This window comes from Falco naumanni, chromosome 15 (genome assembly GCF_017639655.2).
Source record: "Falco naumanni isolate bFalNau1 chromosome 15, bFalNau1.pat, whole genome shotgun sequence".
NCBI classification, from domain to species: Eukaryota; Metazoa; Chordata; class Aves; order Falconiformes; family Falconidae; genus Falco; species Falco naumanni.
In genome coordinates, this window is record NC_054068.1 from 16,743,192 (window position 1) to 16,764,310 (window position 21,119).

Here is a 21,119-nt window from a genome sequence, read left to right on the forward strand (position 1 = left end):
AGCAGCAAGCCGACATGTAGGGTACTCTCCTTCTATTAGGAGAAATTGATAATAAAGCCAGCTTCTTCTCTGACACAAGCAAAATCCTGTTTCCCTGAACATAAGAGGAATTAAACAGCTGGAGATGGTTTCTTTCCTCTTAATTCTAAGCTTTCTTTTCTCAGCATTTAACTTTAAAAGCTGTGACACTTTTCTCAAGTAAATGCTACCAGCGCTTATGCGGTTCTGGCTGATGCTTTTTTACTGCTTTTCCTTTCTCCTTACAAGCTGGTTTTCTTGCATTGTTCACTCAAACAGTTGTGCTAAAGCAATACTCTATAAAGCCTCTCTGTCTGCAACAGTCTGAGAGGCCTCACATGTATCTTTGTTTTGGGCAGTGTCACGTGTATGTGGTTTGTTGGAGGCACCCACTATTTCAGCTACCAGGTCAATAAAGGGACTTAATGACTTCTTACTAAATTTCTAAAATAGACAATGATGTCAAAGGCCCCAGTTTCAACCTACAGCAGTATTATCATCCATGCAATCAATGACTAATAAGAGCTATACAAAGGCAAATATTTCCTGGCTGTTCTTAAGTCTAATCTTAAAGGTGGCATACAAAGTAAAACAAATTCCTTAAATACCATACAAGTGGCAACCACTCTGTCCAGAAATACATTTTTAGCAATTGTTTTAATTCCCTTCTTCCCCCTCTTGTAGACAGTTTGTATGTTCTGATACTACACTGATGTTCCTGTAAGTTCTCATCCTGAGTTAATACCAGTGTGGCAATGACAGCTGAACATAATTTTTGATAGGTACAATTAGTGCAGTATTTTGGATATGGTTATAGCTTAAGCCACTTTTCATCATAACAGCTTTGACAACAGTACTTGCTACTACATTTATAATAGTGTAAATGTGCTTTGACTAGTATGGTTTTACCCTCCACAGGGATACCTGTCTACAGGTTACGTACTTCATTACCTGTACTTTAATTACTTGGCTATCTACAGTTAAAGAAATGAAAATATTATGATATACTGGTACAAATAGCAGCACAGGTATTTTTGATAATACATTCTGTAGTACTTTTACAAACCAAGTTATTCTTTTTTTTTCCTCTCTTTTTTTTTTTTCCTTCCCACCAAGTACATTCAATACATATATTTTCTAAAAAAAGTATGGTTTTGATTTTTGCTTGTGAAGCTCATATGAAACATATTAAACAGTGTCTGCAAGAGATGAACAAACATTTGTCAAAGTGCTCAACAGTCAAAATGAGTACAGCTTATTAGTATTACCTTTAAACTGTTTTATTCTACTTCTGTTTTATTTCACAGTGAAACCTACTACAAATCCTAACTCAGGGGAAAGGAAAAAAAAAATATGTCAAAGTATCTTGTTTTGTCTTCAGGGGGAAGTTTGCTCCTCTGCAAGAATAAATAGCACAATCAGATTCCTAATAAGACCACAATATTACATGGCATTGCTGTTGGACAGATTTTCAAGTGACTTCTAACTGCGATTTTACGAAGTACAGAAATAGAAAAATATGGAAACATCCTTAGGTTTTAGATCCCAAAGACACAAGACATCATCCTTTTAAGCAGGTGTGCCTTCCTGGACAGCTGCTTAAGATTAGTAAATTACAAGCTCAGGATTTTATTCTTAAATATGGCTAAAGAATAAAATCTTTAGTCTGGCAAGCTGGAGTCAAACTGACACAATAAGCACCTGTTGAGAAAGCCCATTATTTGAAGCTGGGAGTTCTAGGTGAAAAGATCACTGTGAATTAATTTTGATTGCTTCACAAAACTCTGCATAACAAATGGTCTCTGACAGGGGTATCAGGGGACTTCCATTTGAAGGGGAGAAAAAAAGATTTTGTTTCTACGAAGGTAACCTAATCTTTGCAGTGACATTAAAACACACCAGTGGCTGCACTTGCTTGAATATCTCTTCTGAAACAGGTTGCATGTGCTTAGGTTACCAGGTATTATGTTTAGGGAGGGGAAAGAGAAACAACTGATATCAAAATCTCATCTAAAAGATGAACTAAAAAGAATATGGTCAGAGATCCATGAATCCTGAATTGTTAAGGCAATTATTTGCTCACAAGTTTATTCACAGCCACATTTCTGCGTGTACCAGATTGCTATACGTGTTGTCAAGCCAGAAAAGGAGAAGAGAATAAATTAAACCAAAGGTTTTGCCATTGACTAAATAAGCCAGCACCCTTCCTGTATGAGTTAACTCTAATAGTAAGTTAAAGTAACACTAAGGATAATCTGAATATCTGGTAAATATTTCTCTCACCTGGTGTACAGGCTATTTAATATGAAGCAGTTTCTGTCCCTCTAAAAAGACGTTTCCATCAGAAATATACAAAAGTGCTACCTGTCTGTCATCCCCTGATTAAATCTAAGGCCAAGCTTACCATCTGTTTGTGCAAATGAAAAGCATAATATTCCACCAACTACTCTGCATGATCACTTTACTTAAGGGTTTCCTGCAAAACAATTTTCAGTTCATCCAAAGCTTATTTTTAGAACAAAAAGAATCACCAGAAAGCACTATGCTTTTAGCTAATAATCATGATCCGGTTGACTTTATGCTTGATTTGTCAACTCATAGCCGTTAATATTACATTAATTACAACTTCTACGATTCCTTCAAAACTGACTGTAAAAGCTATATACATATGAAGATCGTAAAAAGCACATATTAACTTCCTTTTTTATGTGTTCTGTTTTTAAGGCAACCTGAATTATATCATCATCAGCGTATTAATTGCACCTACAGAATGTTTGGATGTGTTTAGATTCATATGGGTACCAGAGGCTTTTGTCTATGCCTAGAAAAAACACTGCAGCCATAATAAAGTCAGAATACAGCCATGCGTTCCATTAAATAAAAACAATGGAAAAACTCCAGATAAATCAGATTCTGCACTTCGTTAATTTATGGTATAGGTAGGAATGACTCTAGTATTAGACCACCAGGCATCTGATCTTTCCAATTTTTGCAGTACATATGTGTTATGCTACAGGGCACATGATGGCCACCTGAACAAAGAAATATCAACACTACTCTATTTCATTCTAAAAACCAGACCAATACACTGCCACAATCCCAGAACAGAAATATTAGAAGACATCTTCAAGCAGTGATGTTTTGCTGTTGTAAATAAAACTGACAAAATGACCTTTTTGGAGTTGAAAGTAAACTCTGTATTGTCCAAATGTACATCAGCTCCATTTACCTGCACATGCCCTTGACAACACCGCGGTTCTGCAGCCCTCATGTCCAGCCCCTGCCGTCCCTGAACCTTCCCAAAGATGGATGCACAAGGGAAGAGCTGACTGCACAAAGACAGCGCCTAGTATAAATCACTTATATTGGACAATCTGAGGTTTTTTCCACCAACCTTTTATCCTCCCAAGCCTCAGCTATCCCGAATATCTCTTAAAATTATCACATGTATCTCTTCAAGCAATATATTTAGTCTCTTGCTAATTCCATTGTTCGTCTAACAATGCATGAAGCGATGGGTAAAAGTGAAAAAAAAAAAATCCCAAAGATGTTGTTTCATTTTTTTTTCTGGGGTTTGTTTTTTAAGGTAAAAGTCCTTCTAATAATGCCCCTGTGATTCTATTATAGCACATCCAAAAAGCAAAGCACACTAGAAAAGTATGAGCAGAAGGAAATATGTAATATATCCTTCTGCTTTTTTTCTTCATGTCTCCAAAATAAACTACAACTTTCCCATGTTGAAAAGTTCTTCCTTAAGTTAATAAAATCTGTCACTTTCCATAATAGTTGATTTGAAGAAAGTCCACAGGTGCAGTATTCTGTTGTTCACAGCTTGGGAAGTCAAGGCTTATAATAAAAAGCCCTCTGTGTTATGGTCCTCCTTCCCCATCAATTCACATCAAGTATTATTAGAATCATCTGCCACCTCAGTGGTGCTTCCTCTGTGCTCAAACTGCAGAAGCAACAATGACATTTTACTGCTCTGCAGGTGCTGCTGTGTGTGGTCACGAACACAGAAGCGTGGCCTGCTATTGTTCTCCAGTAGCACTTTGATCTCAAACACAAAAAGCCACATAGCTGGCTGCCCTATTCATTCTTATGCTGGGTTTATATGGATGAGAGAAAGAAGAGGTGACAAGACATGGGCAATCTATAATATTTATTTCAACAAATGCTTCAAATCTTTTTAAATATCATAAGAACATGGCTCATTAAACTACAACAGCCTTGAAATTGTGTTATAAAACCACAAAACAAAAATCAATACTTCTGCTGGAAAGGAGGTAATGAAATATATCGAGTTGGTTGAAAAGTAGTTTGTATGAATCATAATATTATTATGTGCGCATCACTTCTACTCCCAATACTTAAAGTTAACAAACTAGGGAGTGCTTTCTTTCCCATCACTTAAACAGGTGCTATAAGGTGGTATTTATCAAAGTTATTTTCCAGACTCAATCCTTCTGCCATAAATAATGCTGGGATACAGGAGGCTTAGTAAAGGGAGATCAATTCGATGCATATTTGCTACCTGAGCTTCAGCTGTTCTATTATTTCACAGTCCAATCAATACTGCGCTCCATAAGAGCAAAGGAAAAAGCCACAGCATCACCCTGATGAGTCACTGTAGGTTTATTACTGAACGAGAAGGATGTAACATTTCTGATTTTAGTAAAGACTAGATTTGGTAGCAGCATTTGACCACTATTAAATAGTTTGACTCTCTATTTCAAGTTTTTTCAATGGCTTGTCCAGATTTTCAACAGTGTTACATAAATACTTCTGGAATCAACACTTCCTCTGCTGAAAAAAATCCTCTGGAATAGAATTCCCCCTCAGTTATTTTAAACTGGGGTTACTGCTCTTCAAGTGAATCCAGAGAAATCTGGTACTTAAAAGTATTTTAACACTTCAACACAGGCAAGCAATAATGGCATTAAAGGAAGAACATTGAACAGTATGCAATGAAGGAATGGGAAGGAAGAACTCATGAAGGAGGTCTAAATTATTTGGTTCTCCCACATGTTAATGTAGACTTCTCTCTCAGAAACTGTACTGTAAGTTTGTCTCAAACAAAACCCAGGAAAAATTTACCCCCTCCACCCACAGCCCTTAACATACACATTTGAAAATTTTCTTTCCTAATGTCTTTCACAGAAAAAATCAACCATAAATACCTGAAAACAATAAAGAACAGAAGGAAGAACTATTGAATAGTAACTAAATGAGACTAGCAAAAGACTCAGAGGCTCAGCAGCTATTACCAGCCACTGTACTCACCCTCCTCAGAAATAAAACCCCACATCTGCCAAAACTGCCCATCCCTGCCAATCCCCTTTTGTAGTGTAATCAGGAGAAGATGGCAAAAACTTCCCATACAGAAATTCATCCATTTAAAAGCATAATCCTATATCTATACATGTCTTTGAAGAAGAAATAAAGAAGAAAACCACGTATCAAAAGTCAATTGATGGAGAGAACTACAAGTAATTTTTAAGACTTGTGCAGAGTCTTTAGATTAACTATTTCCACCTAAAAAGAAAATACATAGTATTAAACACAGTCTAAGCTAGGCTCTGGGGAGAGGGGAAACAGAGCATAACCCAAGACCTCTGTACTTCTGACTTGCTGAAGAGAACCAAGATGAAATCAACCCCTGATTTAGGAAAAAGTCACCCAAGAAATTTCCATAGTTGCCACTGCTGTAGCCAATAACTTGTCTGCACATCACTTCTTACACTATGAACACTGACAGGGTAGATTGAGCCATTTTACTGCACTTCAGCTATTCCAAAGTCTCCCACACTGCAGACCTGGCCTAATAGACAGATGTGTATCTGTCCCATCATTTAAATAGGTCTGGTGGCACTGGAAAGACTCAGAATGTCCACTCACCACCAGAGGCCAAAAGCTTAGGTTTACACCGAAGCAGAAAAATCTCACTTCCTACAGCATGTGAACTTCCAACCCCAGCTGGGGGTTGGTTCTGCAGAAACTGAGGGAATGCCATCCTGTAAATGAACATCTCAACTTCCCTTCAGCATGCAGAGTGGAATAGTTTCTCCAATTCCAGCAGAAATCCTTTTCAAATTATGCTTTGATTTTACTACTTAACAGGAGAGGAAGGAAAGGTGCTACAGCTGGTAACTATTGATATCTAATCTTAAATTTATTTTTACTTTATTGTTTCCTATAAATAGTCTTGTCTTTCACCAGCTCTACTGCTGTTAGAACCTCTTCCAGTAACTGTCAACATTACACAGAGCCTTAACCCCTGAGAAAGAAAGAAAGGAGGAGGGGGTGGAATACAAGAGACAACCACTAATCTCAGGAGAGAGAAACATATCACATCACCACAGGACTCCCTGCTACTTCAGAGCCTTCTACAGCAACTAACTGTATAGTAATTTCATCTCCTTAAGGTCAAATCCACCCCAAAACTTATTTGGAAATGCAGCAGCCGGGATTTGGCCCTCTACAAAGGGCTAAGCATGTACTGCATACACCTCCCCATCGTCACATCCCACGTCAGCTACAGGTGCCTGACTACATCATGGTTCTATCAGCACATTTCCCCCCCTGCTTGTACACATAAAGACTAATCAAACAACAAACTAATTGCTTCCCTTTGATAAAAATAAAAAAATAAATCATTATTTTGTGGGGCAGAAACTGCTGGCCAGACAGCAGACATCTCAGAGTTGATGTCTAGGATGCCAGCTTGTAACTGTCCACTGCCATGGGCCTTGGGCCATGATTTTAAGTGACTTTGTGTCAACACATTTTAAAAACCTGATTTTAAGGCAGAGTAGCAATTTCTAAAAATCATGATTCTTTGGGATGGTTTAAATTGAGCATTATCTAAACTGAAATAAATAAAGCATTGAACAAGCTTGAAATTTAGGCCAGGTTGCGGGGGTGGAAATTGCTGCCCATGTTCTTCCATTTCTCCTGTTCTTATTGTTGTTACCATTTTCAAAATCTAATTTTCAGATAAAAAGAAAGCCCTTCAAGATAAGTAGTAGATAAAAGTCAGGACTTCAGGCTTTAGCTGACAGTTGCTTCAGACTCCTGATGAGATGAAACTCACTCTATTCTGTTTCTCCGCAAGACAGTTAGGGCAAGAACATCTAAACATAAGCTTAACTTGCCAACTTGTATCACACATGGCCAGTGCTTCAAAACCCAGATTTACCCTTTCAAAAGCAAAGATTGTCACTGCCATATATTACAAAGAGCAAATAGTTCCAAGAGAGAAAAATATCTCAGAGGATCCAAAAATATTTCCTGTCTTTATCATCATTCCCAATACTCAACAGTAGAGCAGACAATGGACATACCCATAGCTGCATTTCAACATATGGTTGCACTACTGTGCTTGTTGCTCATGATTTTATATAGTACACGGAGCAATATACTCTCTGGGAGAAAACAAAGAGCATCAGGAGATATCACAGAGACTAGCACCAAAAAACAACAGCTGCAGAGGACTCCAGTTTGCACACCTTATTTCAATGCACACTCTACTACATCACATGGGTACAAGACATTTCGCATCTTCCTACCTCACACACTACCCTCAAACTAACCAGTAAATCACTAAGGCAACACGTCTGACCCTAAACTGTCATACTGTGCATCACCCAGCATTCTTCTTCCGATTAAATACGACCTTTACAATTCCACATACTTTGTTTTACCATTCTTTTCATATATGGGGAATATATAAAGAGAACTTACTACTTGAGGTCCAGGCTGAAAGTTATCTGTGGTAAATGTCACTGAAATTGGAAACCAGCTACAAACACTTGTCTGCAAGGCAGTAAATGCAATTACTGTTCCCTTGTGCTCTGCCTGAGAAAGGGACCATCTTGTCTACATGGAAAATTTTAAAAGATTGTGGCTACATCCAATAGTTCATCAAGAATTAGTATCTCCTGAGACCTTTTGCAGAAACTGATGATTTTTTTACCAATACAGTAAAAACATAGGCATGTATAACATAGCATTAGCTTTTAAACCTTATCTGGCAAGTGCCAAATGTTATACTGAGGTACCAGCAGAGCAATTCCAGGTGTTCTGGTAGGTGCTGAAATTCAAAATAGCTGTTCTGTATTGGATATTTTATAACCATTTATATTCCAAAACTGTAGCCATGTATGGTATAGACACACTGTAAAAGACCAATCTGAACAGCTTCCTATCTAAATATCCAAAATAAACAAAAATTAAAAGGTAAGGGAACTATCGTCAGTATAGTTTTACAAAACACATCAAGAGATTAGAGCAACTTGCCTGAGGTCACATGTGACCAGAGCTAGGGATAAAACTTACATTTCCTAAATTAGCCCCTCACACTTCAACCACAAACAAAACCTTTACATATGACTCCAAGGTTCCAAACCTTAAAATGTAATTCCATTCAACAGCACTAACAATAAAGGAATATGCATGCATCAAGCTAGTGTATGCATCGGTAGACAGAAGGTGAAAACTACAACAAAATCATATGTTCAAACAGCACCAATGCAGGAATTAAATTTCAGCATTGCTGTCAACTTTTCATTTTCACTAATGGCTTTTAAGAAAGCTGGACATTTTTCCTCAGCCTTTTTTACCTTTTGCCTCCATTTGACAAATATTGATTCATTTCCTCCAAGTTTAAGTGCATTGGATGCTATTGTGACTGGTTTGTTTGCTTTTTTGTTTGTGCCTCAACATTATTGAGGATGCCAGCATGAATGCATACAGCTTTAGAAGAAAATCGGTTTAATAACTTCTTCAAATCCAGGAGAGAACACAGGAGCCCAGTCTACTTTTTTGTACAGGTCAAGCAAGAAAAGTGACTCTAGGCGACTATCTAACGTCAGTAAGGAGACTGCTGAAGTAATAGCCTTGGTGTTTTAAGCTGTCACTGCTATGCTCTGTCACAACAGGACAACTTACAGAGTGTTCTCCCTCCACTTCAGTGCAAAGTTAGACACACTATTCTAAAAATGCCTTCAGTGGCGTTTTAAGCTAAGTCCATTTGGAAGACAGTTGGCCCTTTAGGAGGCTTGGTTTGGAAGGTAACATCTCATTAAATTCTGGCTCAAACGAGCTGTAGTTTTATGAATTCTTTTCTGTCTGACTCAATATATAGGCTCAACCTCTTTTTGTAAGATGATCTCCTTAAGCTTTGCAAACCTGCCTGGTATACTTTGGACACTTCCCTATCTTAAGGTCTTATTCACCAAATAAGAAATTACTGTGTCTTTGAAGTGATATGAATAAAGAGTGCTTCTGTGATCTATTCCACCCATTCAAATATGGAGGGGGAAATCTCAGTGGACAGAAACAGACTGAAAGGGAAAGACAGTAACACCTTAAACTGCCACCGACACCGTTACAGAAATTGTCTGTGCAGCACTCATTCTTCCATGTTAGAAGACAAAGTAAGTTGAGCCAGCTCAAGCAGAGAGTTAAATTAGTTTACATGTATCAGCACCAGAGGTCCATGCTGGTATTAAGGAACGCCCACAACTGAGCTAACTAGTGATCTAACCATCACAAACAGCCTCGTTCTCAGCAGCTCTGACACAAGTTGCCAAGAGGACTCAGTATTCAGCCTAGACAAGCAGACACATAAACCTTTGAAATCTGCTCTGTCTCCTTATATATAATTTGCTAATCTCTGGATTAGCAAAAAAAAAGATAGTTCATATGAATGCACATTTAGCACTGAACATGATTATCCTCTTATTTATTGTACATACGAAACAAATGTTAGCTTCTCTGTATTAACTGACATTTTAAAATCCCAATGAAAGGAAAGCAATTGAGAATTATTCACTGCTAAAGGAAACTCATTTTCAAAACAGGCACTGCTTTGAAAAAAATCTTAACATTATTCATCTGGTTAGTCTCACTGGCTCCACTTTGAAAGTATTTTTCATGGAAAAGATGGCGAAAAGAAAGTAAGTAGTAACCAGTGGGGTTAAATCTGTGATAATGTGCCAGACCACTCCATTTTTTGCTTTCAATATTCAATTCTAAATAGTGCTCGTGTTGCACCACCTGATACCAGGTGCTGCAGGGCTTCTGCTACACCCACCTGACATTGTGATGCTGCATTTTTAAGACCTTTAAATAATGAAAATAGACCTTTGCACTTCAGCACTGCCCTGGTCAAGAGAGCTGTCTGTACAGATGATGTGAATGTCTGCTAACATGGAGAGACTTCTTACTTTTGAAATGAAATGACACCAGAAGTTTCAGGGCTGATCATTCCAGTGAGGACCTTCCTTATTAGCACTAGTGGCAAAGTCTAACATGGGCACAGACATGCTTTTGGTCCCCATCTAACCTGCATTTAAACTGCTTTCTGAAAGTGACAGTGACTTCTGAAAGTTAAGAAAAGCCCGCAATTTGGTTAAATAGTTAACTGCTATAAAAAGGAAGATGACGTCACTTCTTTATTCTACAACTCTCCAGGAGCTCTCACAGGTATACCATATGATCAGACAGCTGCATACAAGACACTGGCCCCACTCTCCACGCAGAGCATTGTGGAGAATGTCTTCAATCCTTGAGTGTCTGTTATTCATCAGCTCCCTCAGCGCTAGATGGACTTGAGCACTAAAGAAAATGTCTTTCCTGCTCTCTTGTTCCCACTCTACTGCTCCTCTTCTCGTATCGAGAGATTTTGCCTCCTAAGAAATTCAGACCACGGACTCAAAAATACGTGTAGCAAAGAAAAACACAAGATAAAATGGAAACCAAAGAAAGAGACTCATAGTAGGACAAAACCATTATATAATTTGAGCCAGCAAATTAAGTTTAGTCACTGCCATGCTTATACCTGACTTACCTGTAAAATACTCCAGCCATCGCATGTGGTTCTGGGCCTCCCAGTATCCCACGTCCCTGGAACAAGGAGATCTTCCCAAGGAGGAGTCATCATGCACTTGCCACCTTCCAGGCATCTGCTCGGCCACTGCCAGTAGTGACGGACTGGCTCAGGGTAGCCATTCTGATATTAACTATAACCTGGGTGTAAAAACCAGAAATATCAAATCAGGAAACTGAACATAAATGTAGCTGTCAGTAACTCTGTTCTCAGTTGAAGTTTCATACTTTCCATTTATTCTTGTCCTTTCAAGCCTCTACTCATCCTTAACTTCTTGTCTAGATTGGTGTATATATACAAGAGACCATATTCTATGTGAAATCTTTAAGTCCTTATATTTCAGCTCAGCAGTTAAGAGACATATTGCTTCCGGCTTGTATAAATAACTGTACCTACTTACTTGCAAAACATTATTTTAACCTCTGTCAACTCATATTCATGAGAGAAGGAAACCAAATAGGAAAATGTTATTTCGATTAAAAACAAAAAAAAATCAGAGACAAAACTAGAGAAGTACTGAAGACTGACTGGCAGGAGAAGCAAAAAAAGAACTGTCACGCTACAAAATCACACCTTCTGCTGCCAAGTAAAACTGGCCTCCTGCAAAGATGCAACCAGGTAGCTTGAGACTTCAGGACTCCCAAAAGCAAGAATTATGCCCCAAACAGAAGGTTAAACCAAGCAGCAACTGTTGCATTTTGATGGTCAGTAAATATTCTTTCCAAAGCAGCGTTAGAGACATTTGTTGATGGCTGCAGCAGGGAAGGCTTGCAACCTGTCCCTAAGTCTCAAACCACAGCCCAGCCTAGGAAGAAACACCAAAATTCACCTGACTTTTCCCTGAGAAAAGGGCTTGGGATTTGGTCGTCAGCCGCACGCGAAATACCCGCAACCTGCTGCTCCCCTTTCCTCCTCACCCCTGCCTCGACAACAGAGGAACCTTATTCCTCCCCATCCGCTGAGCTGCCCTGACTCTCCCTCCACTCTGCTGGTGCGGGTCCTTTTGATAAGCCCCACACGCCCTTTTCATTCCGCCTGCCCCGCTAACATCTTTCCAATTTGCCCCGTGAAAGCCAAGCGCCCACCCGTCGGGCTGCCCCGCGGCCAGGCGGCCCGTTCGGCCCCGGCTCGGCCTGGCTCCTCGCCTCCCCGCGGAGCTCGGGGACACCCGGGGTTCGCGGCCGCCAAACGCCCCGCGGCAGCGGCAGCGCCGGCCTCACCCACTGCCCGAGCGGGGAAGTTTCGCACGCTGTTAGCCCAGTTTTTTACAAATCACGTCTGTTTCTGGGTGAAGAAAACTACTCGGGCCGACTAAATGAACGAGCTGAACGACTGCTGGCGCTTGGAAGAAGAAAAAAAAAAAAAACAAAAAAACCCCACACCACCCCCCTGCTTTATTTTAATGGATAATACAATTGTGATGGGCGAGGAGGAGAGCAGGGGAAGAAAACTTGGATGCTAATGAGAAAAACGCGGCCGCGCAAACAAAACTGTAAAGAAAAAAAAAAAAAAAAACACAAACCAAAACTATTCTTGAATAAGGATGAATTCAGTGTCTGTGAATAGGAAATCCTGCGCCGGGTAATTGCGGCGAGGTAGCGCGGCGCCCAGCTGCGAGGCGACGCGGGCACCTTTGTGCGCTCGCCAGCAGCCAGCTCTGGGGAGAGGTGACTTCCCCCGGTCCCCACGGCCCGGCGTCAAGTAACGGGAAATTTAACATTCCGTATTTCCAGTGCCAATTGTCGTCGCCCCCGTGTACCCCCCGCCTCCCCGCCCCTCCCCGGCAGCTCGCAGCCGGCCCGCCGGGCGCTCCGCCTGACCGGGCGGGGAGCGCGGAGCCAATGCTGACCGCGCACCCCACGGGGCACGGCCTCAGCACCCTCGGGGGGCGCCCCGGCTTCCGCGGCGCCCGTCGGGGGCGGCAGGAGGAAAGAGGACGAAAAGCCGCTCCGCAGCGCGGGGACGGCAGCGCAGGCACCCTCCGCCGCACCGGGGGGCACGGGAAGTTTCCCTCCCCCCAGCACCCACCTTGGCAGACGGCAGCGAGGGAAGCACGAGGCGCAGCAGCAGCAACACCGGCGCGGGGCAGGGCAGCGCGCCGGCTTGTGAGGGGAACCCGCGCCCAGCTGCGCGCAGTCGCCGCCATCAGGCGGGGGCGGCCGGGAGGAAAGGGCGTCCCGGGGAGCCTCGCCCGCCGCAGCCCCCATCCCCCGGGCGGGCTCCCCGCGGCTGCGGGGAAACTCTCCCCAAAGGCTGGGGGAGAGCCAGGTCCGCCGTCCTCCGCGGCGGGCACCTCACCTCGGGCGAGGAAACGCGGCCCCCTCAGTGGGGCGGGGAAGCGACCTCAGCCGCCCCCAGCGCTCGCGCCTAACGGTCGCTGGGGCGCGCGAGCCGCCCCCGCCTGGCCCCGCGCCCAGGGGTGCGCTCGCGGGGCGCGCGGCGGGCAGCGCCCGAGGGGACGGGGCACCCGGCGGCGGGGCGGGGTGGGCGCTAAGGCGCTGGAAAGAAAACGGCTAACTTTTTGGGTTTTTGCTGAAAAACGCCAAGTGCATACGTTACCCAGCGGCAGGCAGGCAGCCAGGGAGCCGGGTGCCCGGGGCGGCTGGCCGGTGCGGGGCCCGACTGCCCCGGCCGGTGCCCTGTGCCCGGTACCCGGCGGGGCGGAGGGCGCTCGGCACCCCGAGGCCTGGCTTTAACGTGAGTCGAGACTCCGAGGGCTGCAGTTAAAACCATTAATGAAACTCAATCCGCGTGAAGGAAGCCCTCCCAGAGCGCTGGGGTCTGCTAACCCTTCCTTGCTTTTCTGTTGCACAAATCTACACTCAGTTTAAAAGGAGAATTAGTTAGTATTTCATTGATAAAATCATCAAAATCCGTTTAATTTACCTTTTTCTGAGACCAAAAGGTGACTTGAAATTCTTAAATATTCACATTGACAAGCCAGCTCGCTCTAGTATACAACTTACATGTTAACAAAAATGCATATCATGTACCAGATGAATCATCACATTTGAACAGGAAAAAATTCTAAAGACATGAAGTCCAAGAGGTATTCAGACTACAGCGTTAATACTTTACTAAGGTTTCAGAATCATATGAAGGGTAAAAATCCTCAAGAAAAGTATTTCTCACCCCAGCTTTGCAGTGTTGCATCCTCTATGATGCCCAAATTACAACTCAAGCTACTAGGGGGAAGAGCAAAGTGATTACTTCTTGTTTCAAAAGGCAAGCAACTCCCCCCACGCTGATATTGAAGAAAATCCCATAACACAAAATACCTGAATTTTGGAACTGTAAAATATATTTCTTTTCACATGAACATAAAATTGATTATTCCTATTGGGCTTTTTGAAGCAGCCAAATGGATTTATATTTCATAAATAATAATGTGAGGAGATAAAACTCTACTGGGTGAAAACATTGGGCTGAATTCTGTTTCCCCAAACTCCCATTGAGGTTAATGATCATTGCGGGTGCATAAGGGAAGCCAAATCATGTGCAAGGCCAAAGCAATTGGTTTTTTGTTGGTTTGTTTTTTTGTTTTTTTGGTTTTTTTTTACAATCAAGTTATAAACCCCATATAATATATGGAGGCTTGCAAGTGGACATCTTAACACAGATATAGCAGCGTAAGCATGCCACAAACATACAATCTCATAGAATAAAATTAATATCAAATATAAAGCATTTGAATCAAATCAAGCCTTAACTGTGATAAATTATTTCCTTCAAAGGAAACTTACCTAGGCTTAATAAGGTCTTTGCTAGCAGCATTTTCTTTTTATAAAGAAATTAAAAATGCCAAAATATCTACAATTTTATGAGGAGAAGGAGTTGAATAGTTAAGGAGGAATTTCCCACTATTAGGGGGTATGAAAAATATACTAGCAATTCATATGCAATACATATATGTATACCCATACTTACAAATATAAACACACACATACAACCTGGACAGTTCATGTTAACCAAGGGAAAGGCTAAATAATACAAAGTGATTACTAAATACAGGTACACTTTAAAAACACAGAGACAGCGAATTTTATCTGTTGCAAAAATGTATTTGATTACTCGAGTAAAATTACAGTATCTCTGCTGTTAGTAAGTATTAAATGTTAAAGAAACTGGACCTCTTTTCCTTTCAACTTTCCGAGAAAGTGCATGTAACAGTCCAAGGTTCCCCCTGCCCCGCCCCCCCAGTACCTAATACAAAATAAACAAACACTATACTTGTTCCCTTGGTCAAGGAGTAGGGCTTGGCCTTGTAAGGAACATATGTACATTTTAATGAAAGTGATGTCTTATTGTATATACAGGAGCATCTACAGTTGTCCACGGAAGTTGTTCAAGATGCCATACTTAGCAGCATTGTGAAAGTCCAGCACATTTTCTATAATGATATACCTACAAGGCAAAATGTTACGTCTCAGTTTCAACTACCAAAACAACACTTCAGTATCTTCTCTAATAATCCGCGTGCTTATTACTGTACAGAAATGTATTAACATTTAAGACGACTCAAGTAAAAAGCACAATACAAATAACAGTTTAAAACGAAAAATGTTAAACCTACAAAAATTAAAGCAGTTTTAATTTTATAATAAAAATCAAAAACTGAGCTGTGTAAAGGACCCACACTGTTCAGTCTATATTCTCTCAGTCCTCTTCTTAATTCTGTTTGGAAAAATTAAACAATGTGTTTGCTGATAAAATTTCCAGCAGGATCAAAGTGTACATTTATATACAGATTTTTATTAGAGATCTAATGCATCACTGAGGCATCGCATCAATACCAGAGTTCGTGTTAAACTGGATATAGAAAATAAGTTAATGCCAGAACAAGATCACCTAGCAGAACAGACTCGCAACTGCCATAAATGTTACAGCAAGTTTACAGCACTCTAGTCGATTAGTATTTAGTTCAAAATACAGGAGACCAAAGTTAATGCTTGCATTTGTTTGCAAAGCAAGGTTATATCACTAATAAATAAGCTCTCTTAGAACTCTAGAAGTAGAACATGGTACAAAAGAAAGTCTTTGTAATGTTGTAGCCTGCAGCTCGAAAAAAACAACCCTAGGTTGTACTATTTGCAGGAATGTTATTTACGGAGTTTTTTCTAATTTGTTACAATTTCTTTGTTGTCTTCCACGAAACGTGTAAAACGGAAGTTTGTCCCATTTTCATTGCTTGCCATTTTCTCCAGACCAGCTAGAGGTGCATTGGGTTCTGAATTCTGGAGCTTCTCCAGGCTTCCTGTCAAGCCACTGATGGGAGAGCTGCCACCATTGCCCAGGCCCCCCGGCGCCGGAGGGATGCCGCCATTCTGGATGACGGAGATTTCGTTGGTCTTCATGGCCAAGCCATTGGAGAGTGCTGCTGCGTACTGGTTCCAGAAGCTGGAGGGGTCTCCATTCCCCGACCGCACAGCCAAATCCTTCTGAAACATTTCCGGGAACTTTGCAGGATTGCCTCCTAGAAATGTCATGGGGCCGTCTACGGAAAGTCGTCTGCCTCGTCTTGCAGGAGTACTGTTCCACATGTGAGTGCCCATGTGAACCTGGAAAGAAAGAAAGGAAGAAACAAACAAACAAAAAATAAAGGTCGACAGGGATTTCAAACTTATTCCGATCACAGAGAAGGCAGCAGTCCATGAACATGTCCAGTCTTGTTACGTAATGAACAGCACTAAAGGCAGTGGATGCAGGGCTCCATTTCCCATCTGGAATAATAAATAAACTTCTTCTGGATTAGCCCATCACCATTACCCAGAATACCCTGTTTCCCTGCTGAACACTGCATTGCTTGTTACTCTTTTTTTTATTACATGTATTTAGTTTATAATGACTTCACGTTATTCTGTCAATTGCAGATAGCTGCTTTCAGGGCTAGAATTGCTATGTCCACTTTCATTGCAATGGTAAGTATTGTATTTGACACCCTTTACCCTATAAACGTCCTTTTCAGACAGGCAGAAAGTATCCTTTACTGATTGCTCATCGGAGAGCCTTGCGTATAGACAGAATGGCCTGAAAGTAATTATTCATCTCACATTACTGGCAGCAACCTCTAGAGAAATACTCTGTCAACAGAAAAATGTACACAGTAAAGTGCTCAACTGGTGTTCTAAAACTTAAGTATATTTGCTTTTTCAAACACATATCAGTAGGAAATGTTAGTTACATAATCAATTAAAGTAATGCCCATTAGTTCCAGAATTATGTTAATAGTTTTTTTAAACACTCATCATCTTACATGATAGTTATGAAAAACAGCATATTCAAGAGCCTTTCACCTCTTGAAGAGGTGTGTGAGTTACGAAACACATTGCTCTGTTAATTAATACTCCTTACCATCATTTGGCTGTTCCGTTTCACACTCTACATAGACAGTCTTTGCTGGTACATGAATTGTAATTAAGCATCAAAAGCGGCTCACGCTTCGGACCGGCTGCCAATCTGAGCACTCAACAAGAGGCCACCCGGGCCTACCAGAGCTGACTAAACACACCATTTGTCACACCACAAACACCCAAAGGCACCACTGCTGGCAACATTAACAGACATAAAGAATTAAAAAAATAAAAAAGCAACAAGGAGAAAATGAAACCTAAAAAGAGCAAGAGGAGAAAGTACCTTCAGATTGCCTTTTGTTGTGAATGCTCTTCCGCATATAGTGCAGGCAAAAGGTTTCTCACCAGTGTGTGTCCTTTCGTGGATCTGCAGAGCACTGGAGGAAGAAAATGTTTTCCCACATGTGTTGCAGTAGTGCTGTTTGGGGGTTCTTCTGGGGAGAGCGGGGAGCAGGACCGGGGACGTGGCAGAGGAGGACAGCGGTCCTGAAGCAACTAGACCAGAGGGTACTTCTTTGCTATCCTGAGGAGAGCTGTGCATGAAGCCGTTAACCTCAGTCTTTATAAGTGATGACAGCGAATTAGCAGGCATAACCGAAGAGTTCTGATTAGGGCCGATACTGGAATTGGGCTCAAAAAGTTGTGATGGTAGATCTCGCATCTGATGTGTCAACATATGCTGCTTCAAATTACCCTTTGTGGAAAAGCCACGATTGCAAACTGTGCAAATAAATGGTCTCTCTTTGGTATGACTTCTGTAATGAATGTCCAAGGCACTCTGACAAGCAAATGTTTTGCCACAAATGTCACATGCGGTGTTTTTAAATTTACCTCTATCTCTGAAAGGAAAGAGCATGCTCAGAGACTCTTCTTTAATCATTTTATCAGTGCTACTAGATGTCAAGTCCAAAGCACCACTGTTAGCAGGGGTTGGAGACAAACCGTTGGCAAACTCACTTGGTAAAGCTCTTACTGGTTTCTCTTCGATACTTGGTGACTTGTGGTAATCGTTAGTGCTGTTGGATGGGGACAAGGCCTGCATAGAAGAGGTAGACTCTGAGACAGCAGGGCTTCCAGCACTTTGGCTTTCCATATCACCACCAACAGAGGATGAATCGTTAGTCAAAATGTCCCCTTCTACTGACCCATTTTCGACGGATTTCAAGCTTGCCTGAAGTTGTTCAGCAAGTCCTGCGTTGATCATCTTCATCTGATTTTCCAAAGCAGCAATACTTGACATTTCCAGGGGCAGAGGGGAAGAAGACAAGCTGTCTTGTGATGCATCCGCAGATTTAGGTGTATCTGGCACACTGCTGTCAGGACAGTCTTCCATGTTCTCATCTGAGAAGTTGTCTATATCATCAAAATTCTTATCATCAAAAGAGCCTGTATCTGATTCCATTGACTCAGGATAGTTTTCTGTCACTGGGGTGTTGGGGATCTGCCCTCCCATATGCATTCGGATGTGCTGCTGTAGCACAACAGCATTGGTGAATTTTTTCTGGCAGATCGGGCACGAATGTTGTACTCTCAGCGGGGGCATGGCACGATGGACGCTGTAATGAGTCTTTAAGTTGCCTTTAGTAGTGAAAGCACGGCCACAGATTTTACACTTAAACGGCCTCTCACCGGTATGTGTGCGATAATGCATTTTCAGTGCACTCTGGCAACTGAGAACTCGGTGGCAAATGATACACTCGTTAGGATCAGTTGCCTTTTTGTCAATGTTTTCTACCAGCTGTTGCAATTTTGATGTTTCAGATGCTGGCGTTGAATCCAATAGCCCTCCAAATGGAAACTTTGCCTTAAATTGCTCTGACATTAGAGGCATCAGTGGATTCGTAAATGTGGTGACACCACTGGAGCCCGAGTCTGCTGCCGGTGAGCTCACAGAGCTGCTCATGTTCGTGATAGCGCTTGTGTTTTGAGGGTTTTCTTCCATTTTGCCATTTGAGGTAGGCAAAGCACCAGCCTCTACCTCATCAGAAAGTCCGTTGGAAATTTTTGATGTGGGATCAGCTGTTCCCGAGTCACTCTTGACAGAGCAGGGAGGGCTAGCAGAAGGATGGCTAATGGGAATCGGCTGAGGCTCCTCAGTTTTGATGAATGGGGTCAAGCTTGGAATCGTTGGTGGGAGTGGCAGGCCAACAGAAGTCGTCAGGGTGGAGAGGACTGGCTTGCTGTCCAGCCAGCTCGTGACAGGTTTCTCTGGCGGTATAGACATCCCATAAGGAATACCCGTGCTCGTAGGAATATTGTCCAAATGCTCCGGCACCGGGTACGGATTCATCTGAATATGAGGGTATTTTTCTTTATGACGCTGAAAGTGGACTTTTAAGTTTCCCTTTGTGGAGAATCTGTTTCCACAGATGTTGCATTTAAATGGCCTCTCGCCAGTGTGAGAACGTAAATGAATCTGCAAGGCACTGTCACTCCCAAACACTTTAGCACAGAACCTGCATTTATGCTTAAAGAATGCCTCATCTGAATTACTTTTTGCTTCAAAAGCAGTTACATTTGGTGGCTTGCTTTTTCTTTGCTGTGCCAAGGCAGTCAAGGAGTTTAAATCCTCTGCAGGTGTTCCAATATTGGACAAGGGACTGGAGAAAACAGAGTTACTAGGGGTGGGCTGAGGTAGAAGTGGATTAGATGCAGGACTCAATAAACTGCTTATTGCAAAAGCTGGTGAAGATGATGCTGATACTGGTGGGTTGTTGAGCTGTGAGCCACCAATACTTGAAGCCACTTTTTCTGAGGACGGTGTTGTAACTGCTGCTGCCAATATGTTAATATTTGGAGAAGAGCCACTACTGGATGGAATTAGAGTGTTGCCAGGGTTGCTCTGAGGTAGCTGTATAGGGGGTAGCTGTTTCACACCACTGATGCTGGCAGATTGACTAGCAAGACTTTGTGCTAATCCAGCTGCTGCAGCCAGCTGCTGGGATAAATGGGAACTTAATGTGGACAAGGGGTTGGCAGACGTTCGTAAAGTACCTTGAGAAGGGCTCGAAGATGTTGGCATGTCTGTATTTTGGGAAGCCAACAATAATATTTGGTGACGAATTTGTTCAATCAGTTGCAACTGATGGATCTGCTGCTGCTGTAACGCCAACAGTTGCTCCATCAGGGCAGGTACAGCAAGCTTACTGTTCGATGCACCGTTACATCTCGCTTCCTGTGAGAACTGTGCTACTGCCACTTTAGTACTCTGAAGGTTTTCAATTATTACATTACTATTTATCACTGAAAAGTTGCCTAATGTTGTCAAATCCCCTATGTGAGGTAGAGAGGTTGTTACAGCTGAGGTACCCATTGTGGAGCTGTTACTGCTTGTAATACTATTGTTGACGCTCTTGGAACTGCTACTGCTATTGTTAATGCTGGAAGCCTCCACATCCATGGATTCTTCCCTGTCAAGTTTGTTATGCTCTGAAAGGTCACTGCAGTCTACTTGATCTGTGTTATTAACTGTGTCATTCATCTGTTCATCAGGATTATCAGAAGGGGAACTAGGAGGGAAGGTTTCAGAAGGAGAAGCTGGATTTTCATTCACAATTAAAACTAATTGATTTTTAGTACAATTCTTCTTGTGTTGCAGGAGATCTGATAATTCAAAGAACTCAGCACAGCACCTGCCACAGACATGGGCATCCTTGTTCTTAGTGGTTCGATTTGCTTGACCCTTTTCTGTGTCTCCTAAAACATCAAAAGATGATGGATTAGGAACCAACCAGTAATACAAAAAAATTCTGCAGGACATTTTATTTAGAAGTACTGGTTTTGTCTACCGCTCTAAAATAGACTAAGATCGTATGTGAAACTAGATCAATATTTTACTTCACAAAAATAAGTCAAAAGCAACA

General features: G+C 41.9%; 1 protein-coding gene and 1 long non-coding RNA gene across 5 annotated transcripts in view; both read right to left on the reverse strand.

Annotated features, from left to right (window-relative positions):
* Positions 1 to 13,216, reverse strand: part of LOC121098158 — a 230,663-nt gene extending 217,447 nt beyond the window's left edge. The window contains exons 1-2 of the long non-coding RNA XR_005831187.1: positions 12,935 to 13,216; positions 10,868 to 11,046 (exon numbers count right to left, since the gene is read on the reverse strand). This is a non-coding gene — a long non-coding RNA (uncharacterized LOC121098158). The remainder of the gene's footprint in view (positions 1 to 10,867; positions 11,047 to 12,934) is intronic.
* A 548-nt stretch (positions 13,217 to 13,764) lies between these two features.
* Positions 13,765 to 21,119, reverse strand: part of SALL1 (spalt like transcription factor 1) — a 36,312-nt gene continuing 28,957 nt past the window's right edge. For all 4 annotated transcript variants that reach the window (XM_040614973.1, XM_040614972.1, XM_040614975.1 and 1 more), the window contains 2 exons: positions 17,540 to 20,952; positions 13,765 to 16,464 (listed from right to left, as the gene is read on the reverse strand). In XM_040614973.1, coding sequence (XP_040470907.1) covers positions 16,024 to 16,464; positions 17,540 to 20,952 — 3,854 coding nt within the window. In that variant the 3' untranslated portion in view covers positions 13,765 to 16,023. The remainder of the gene's footprint in view (positions 16,465 to 17,539; positions 20,953 to 21,119) is intronic.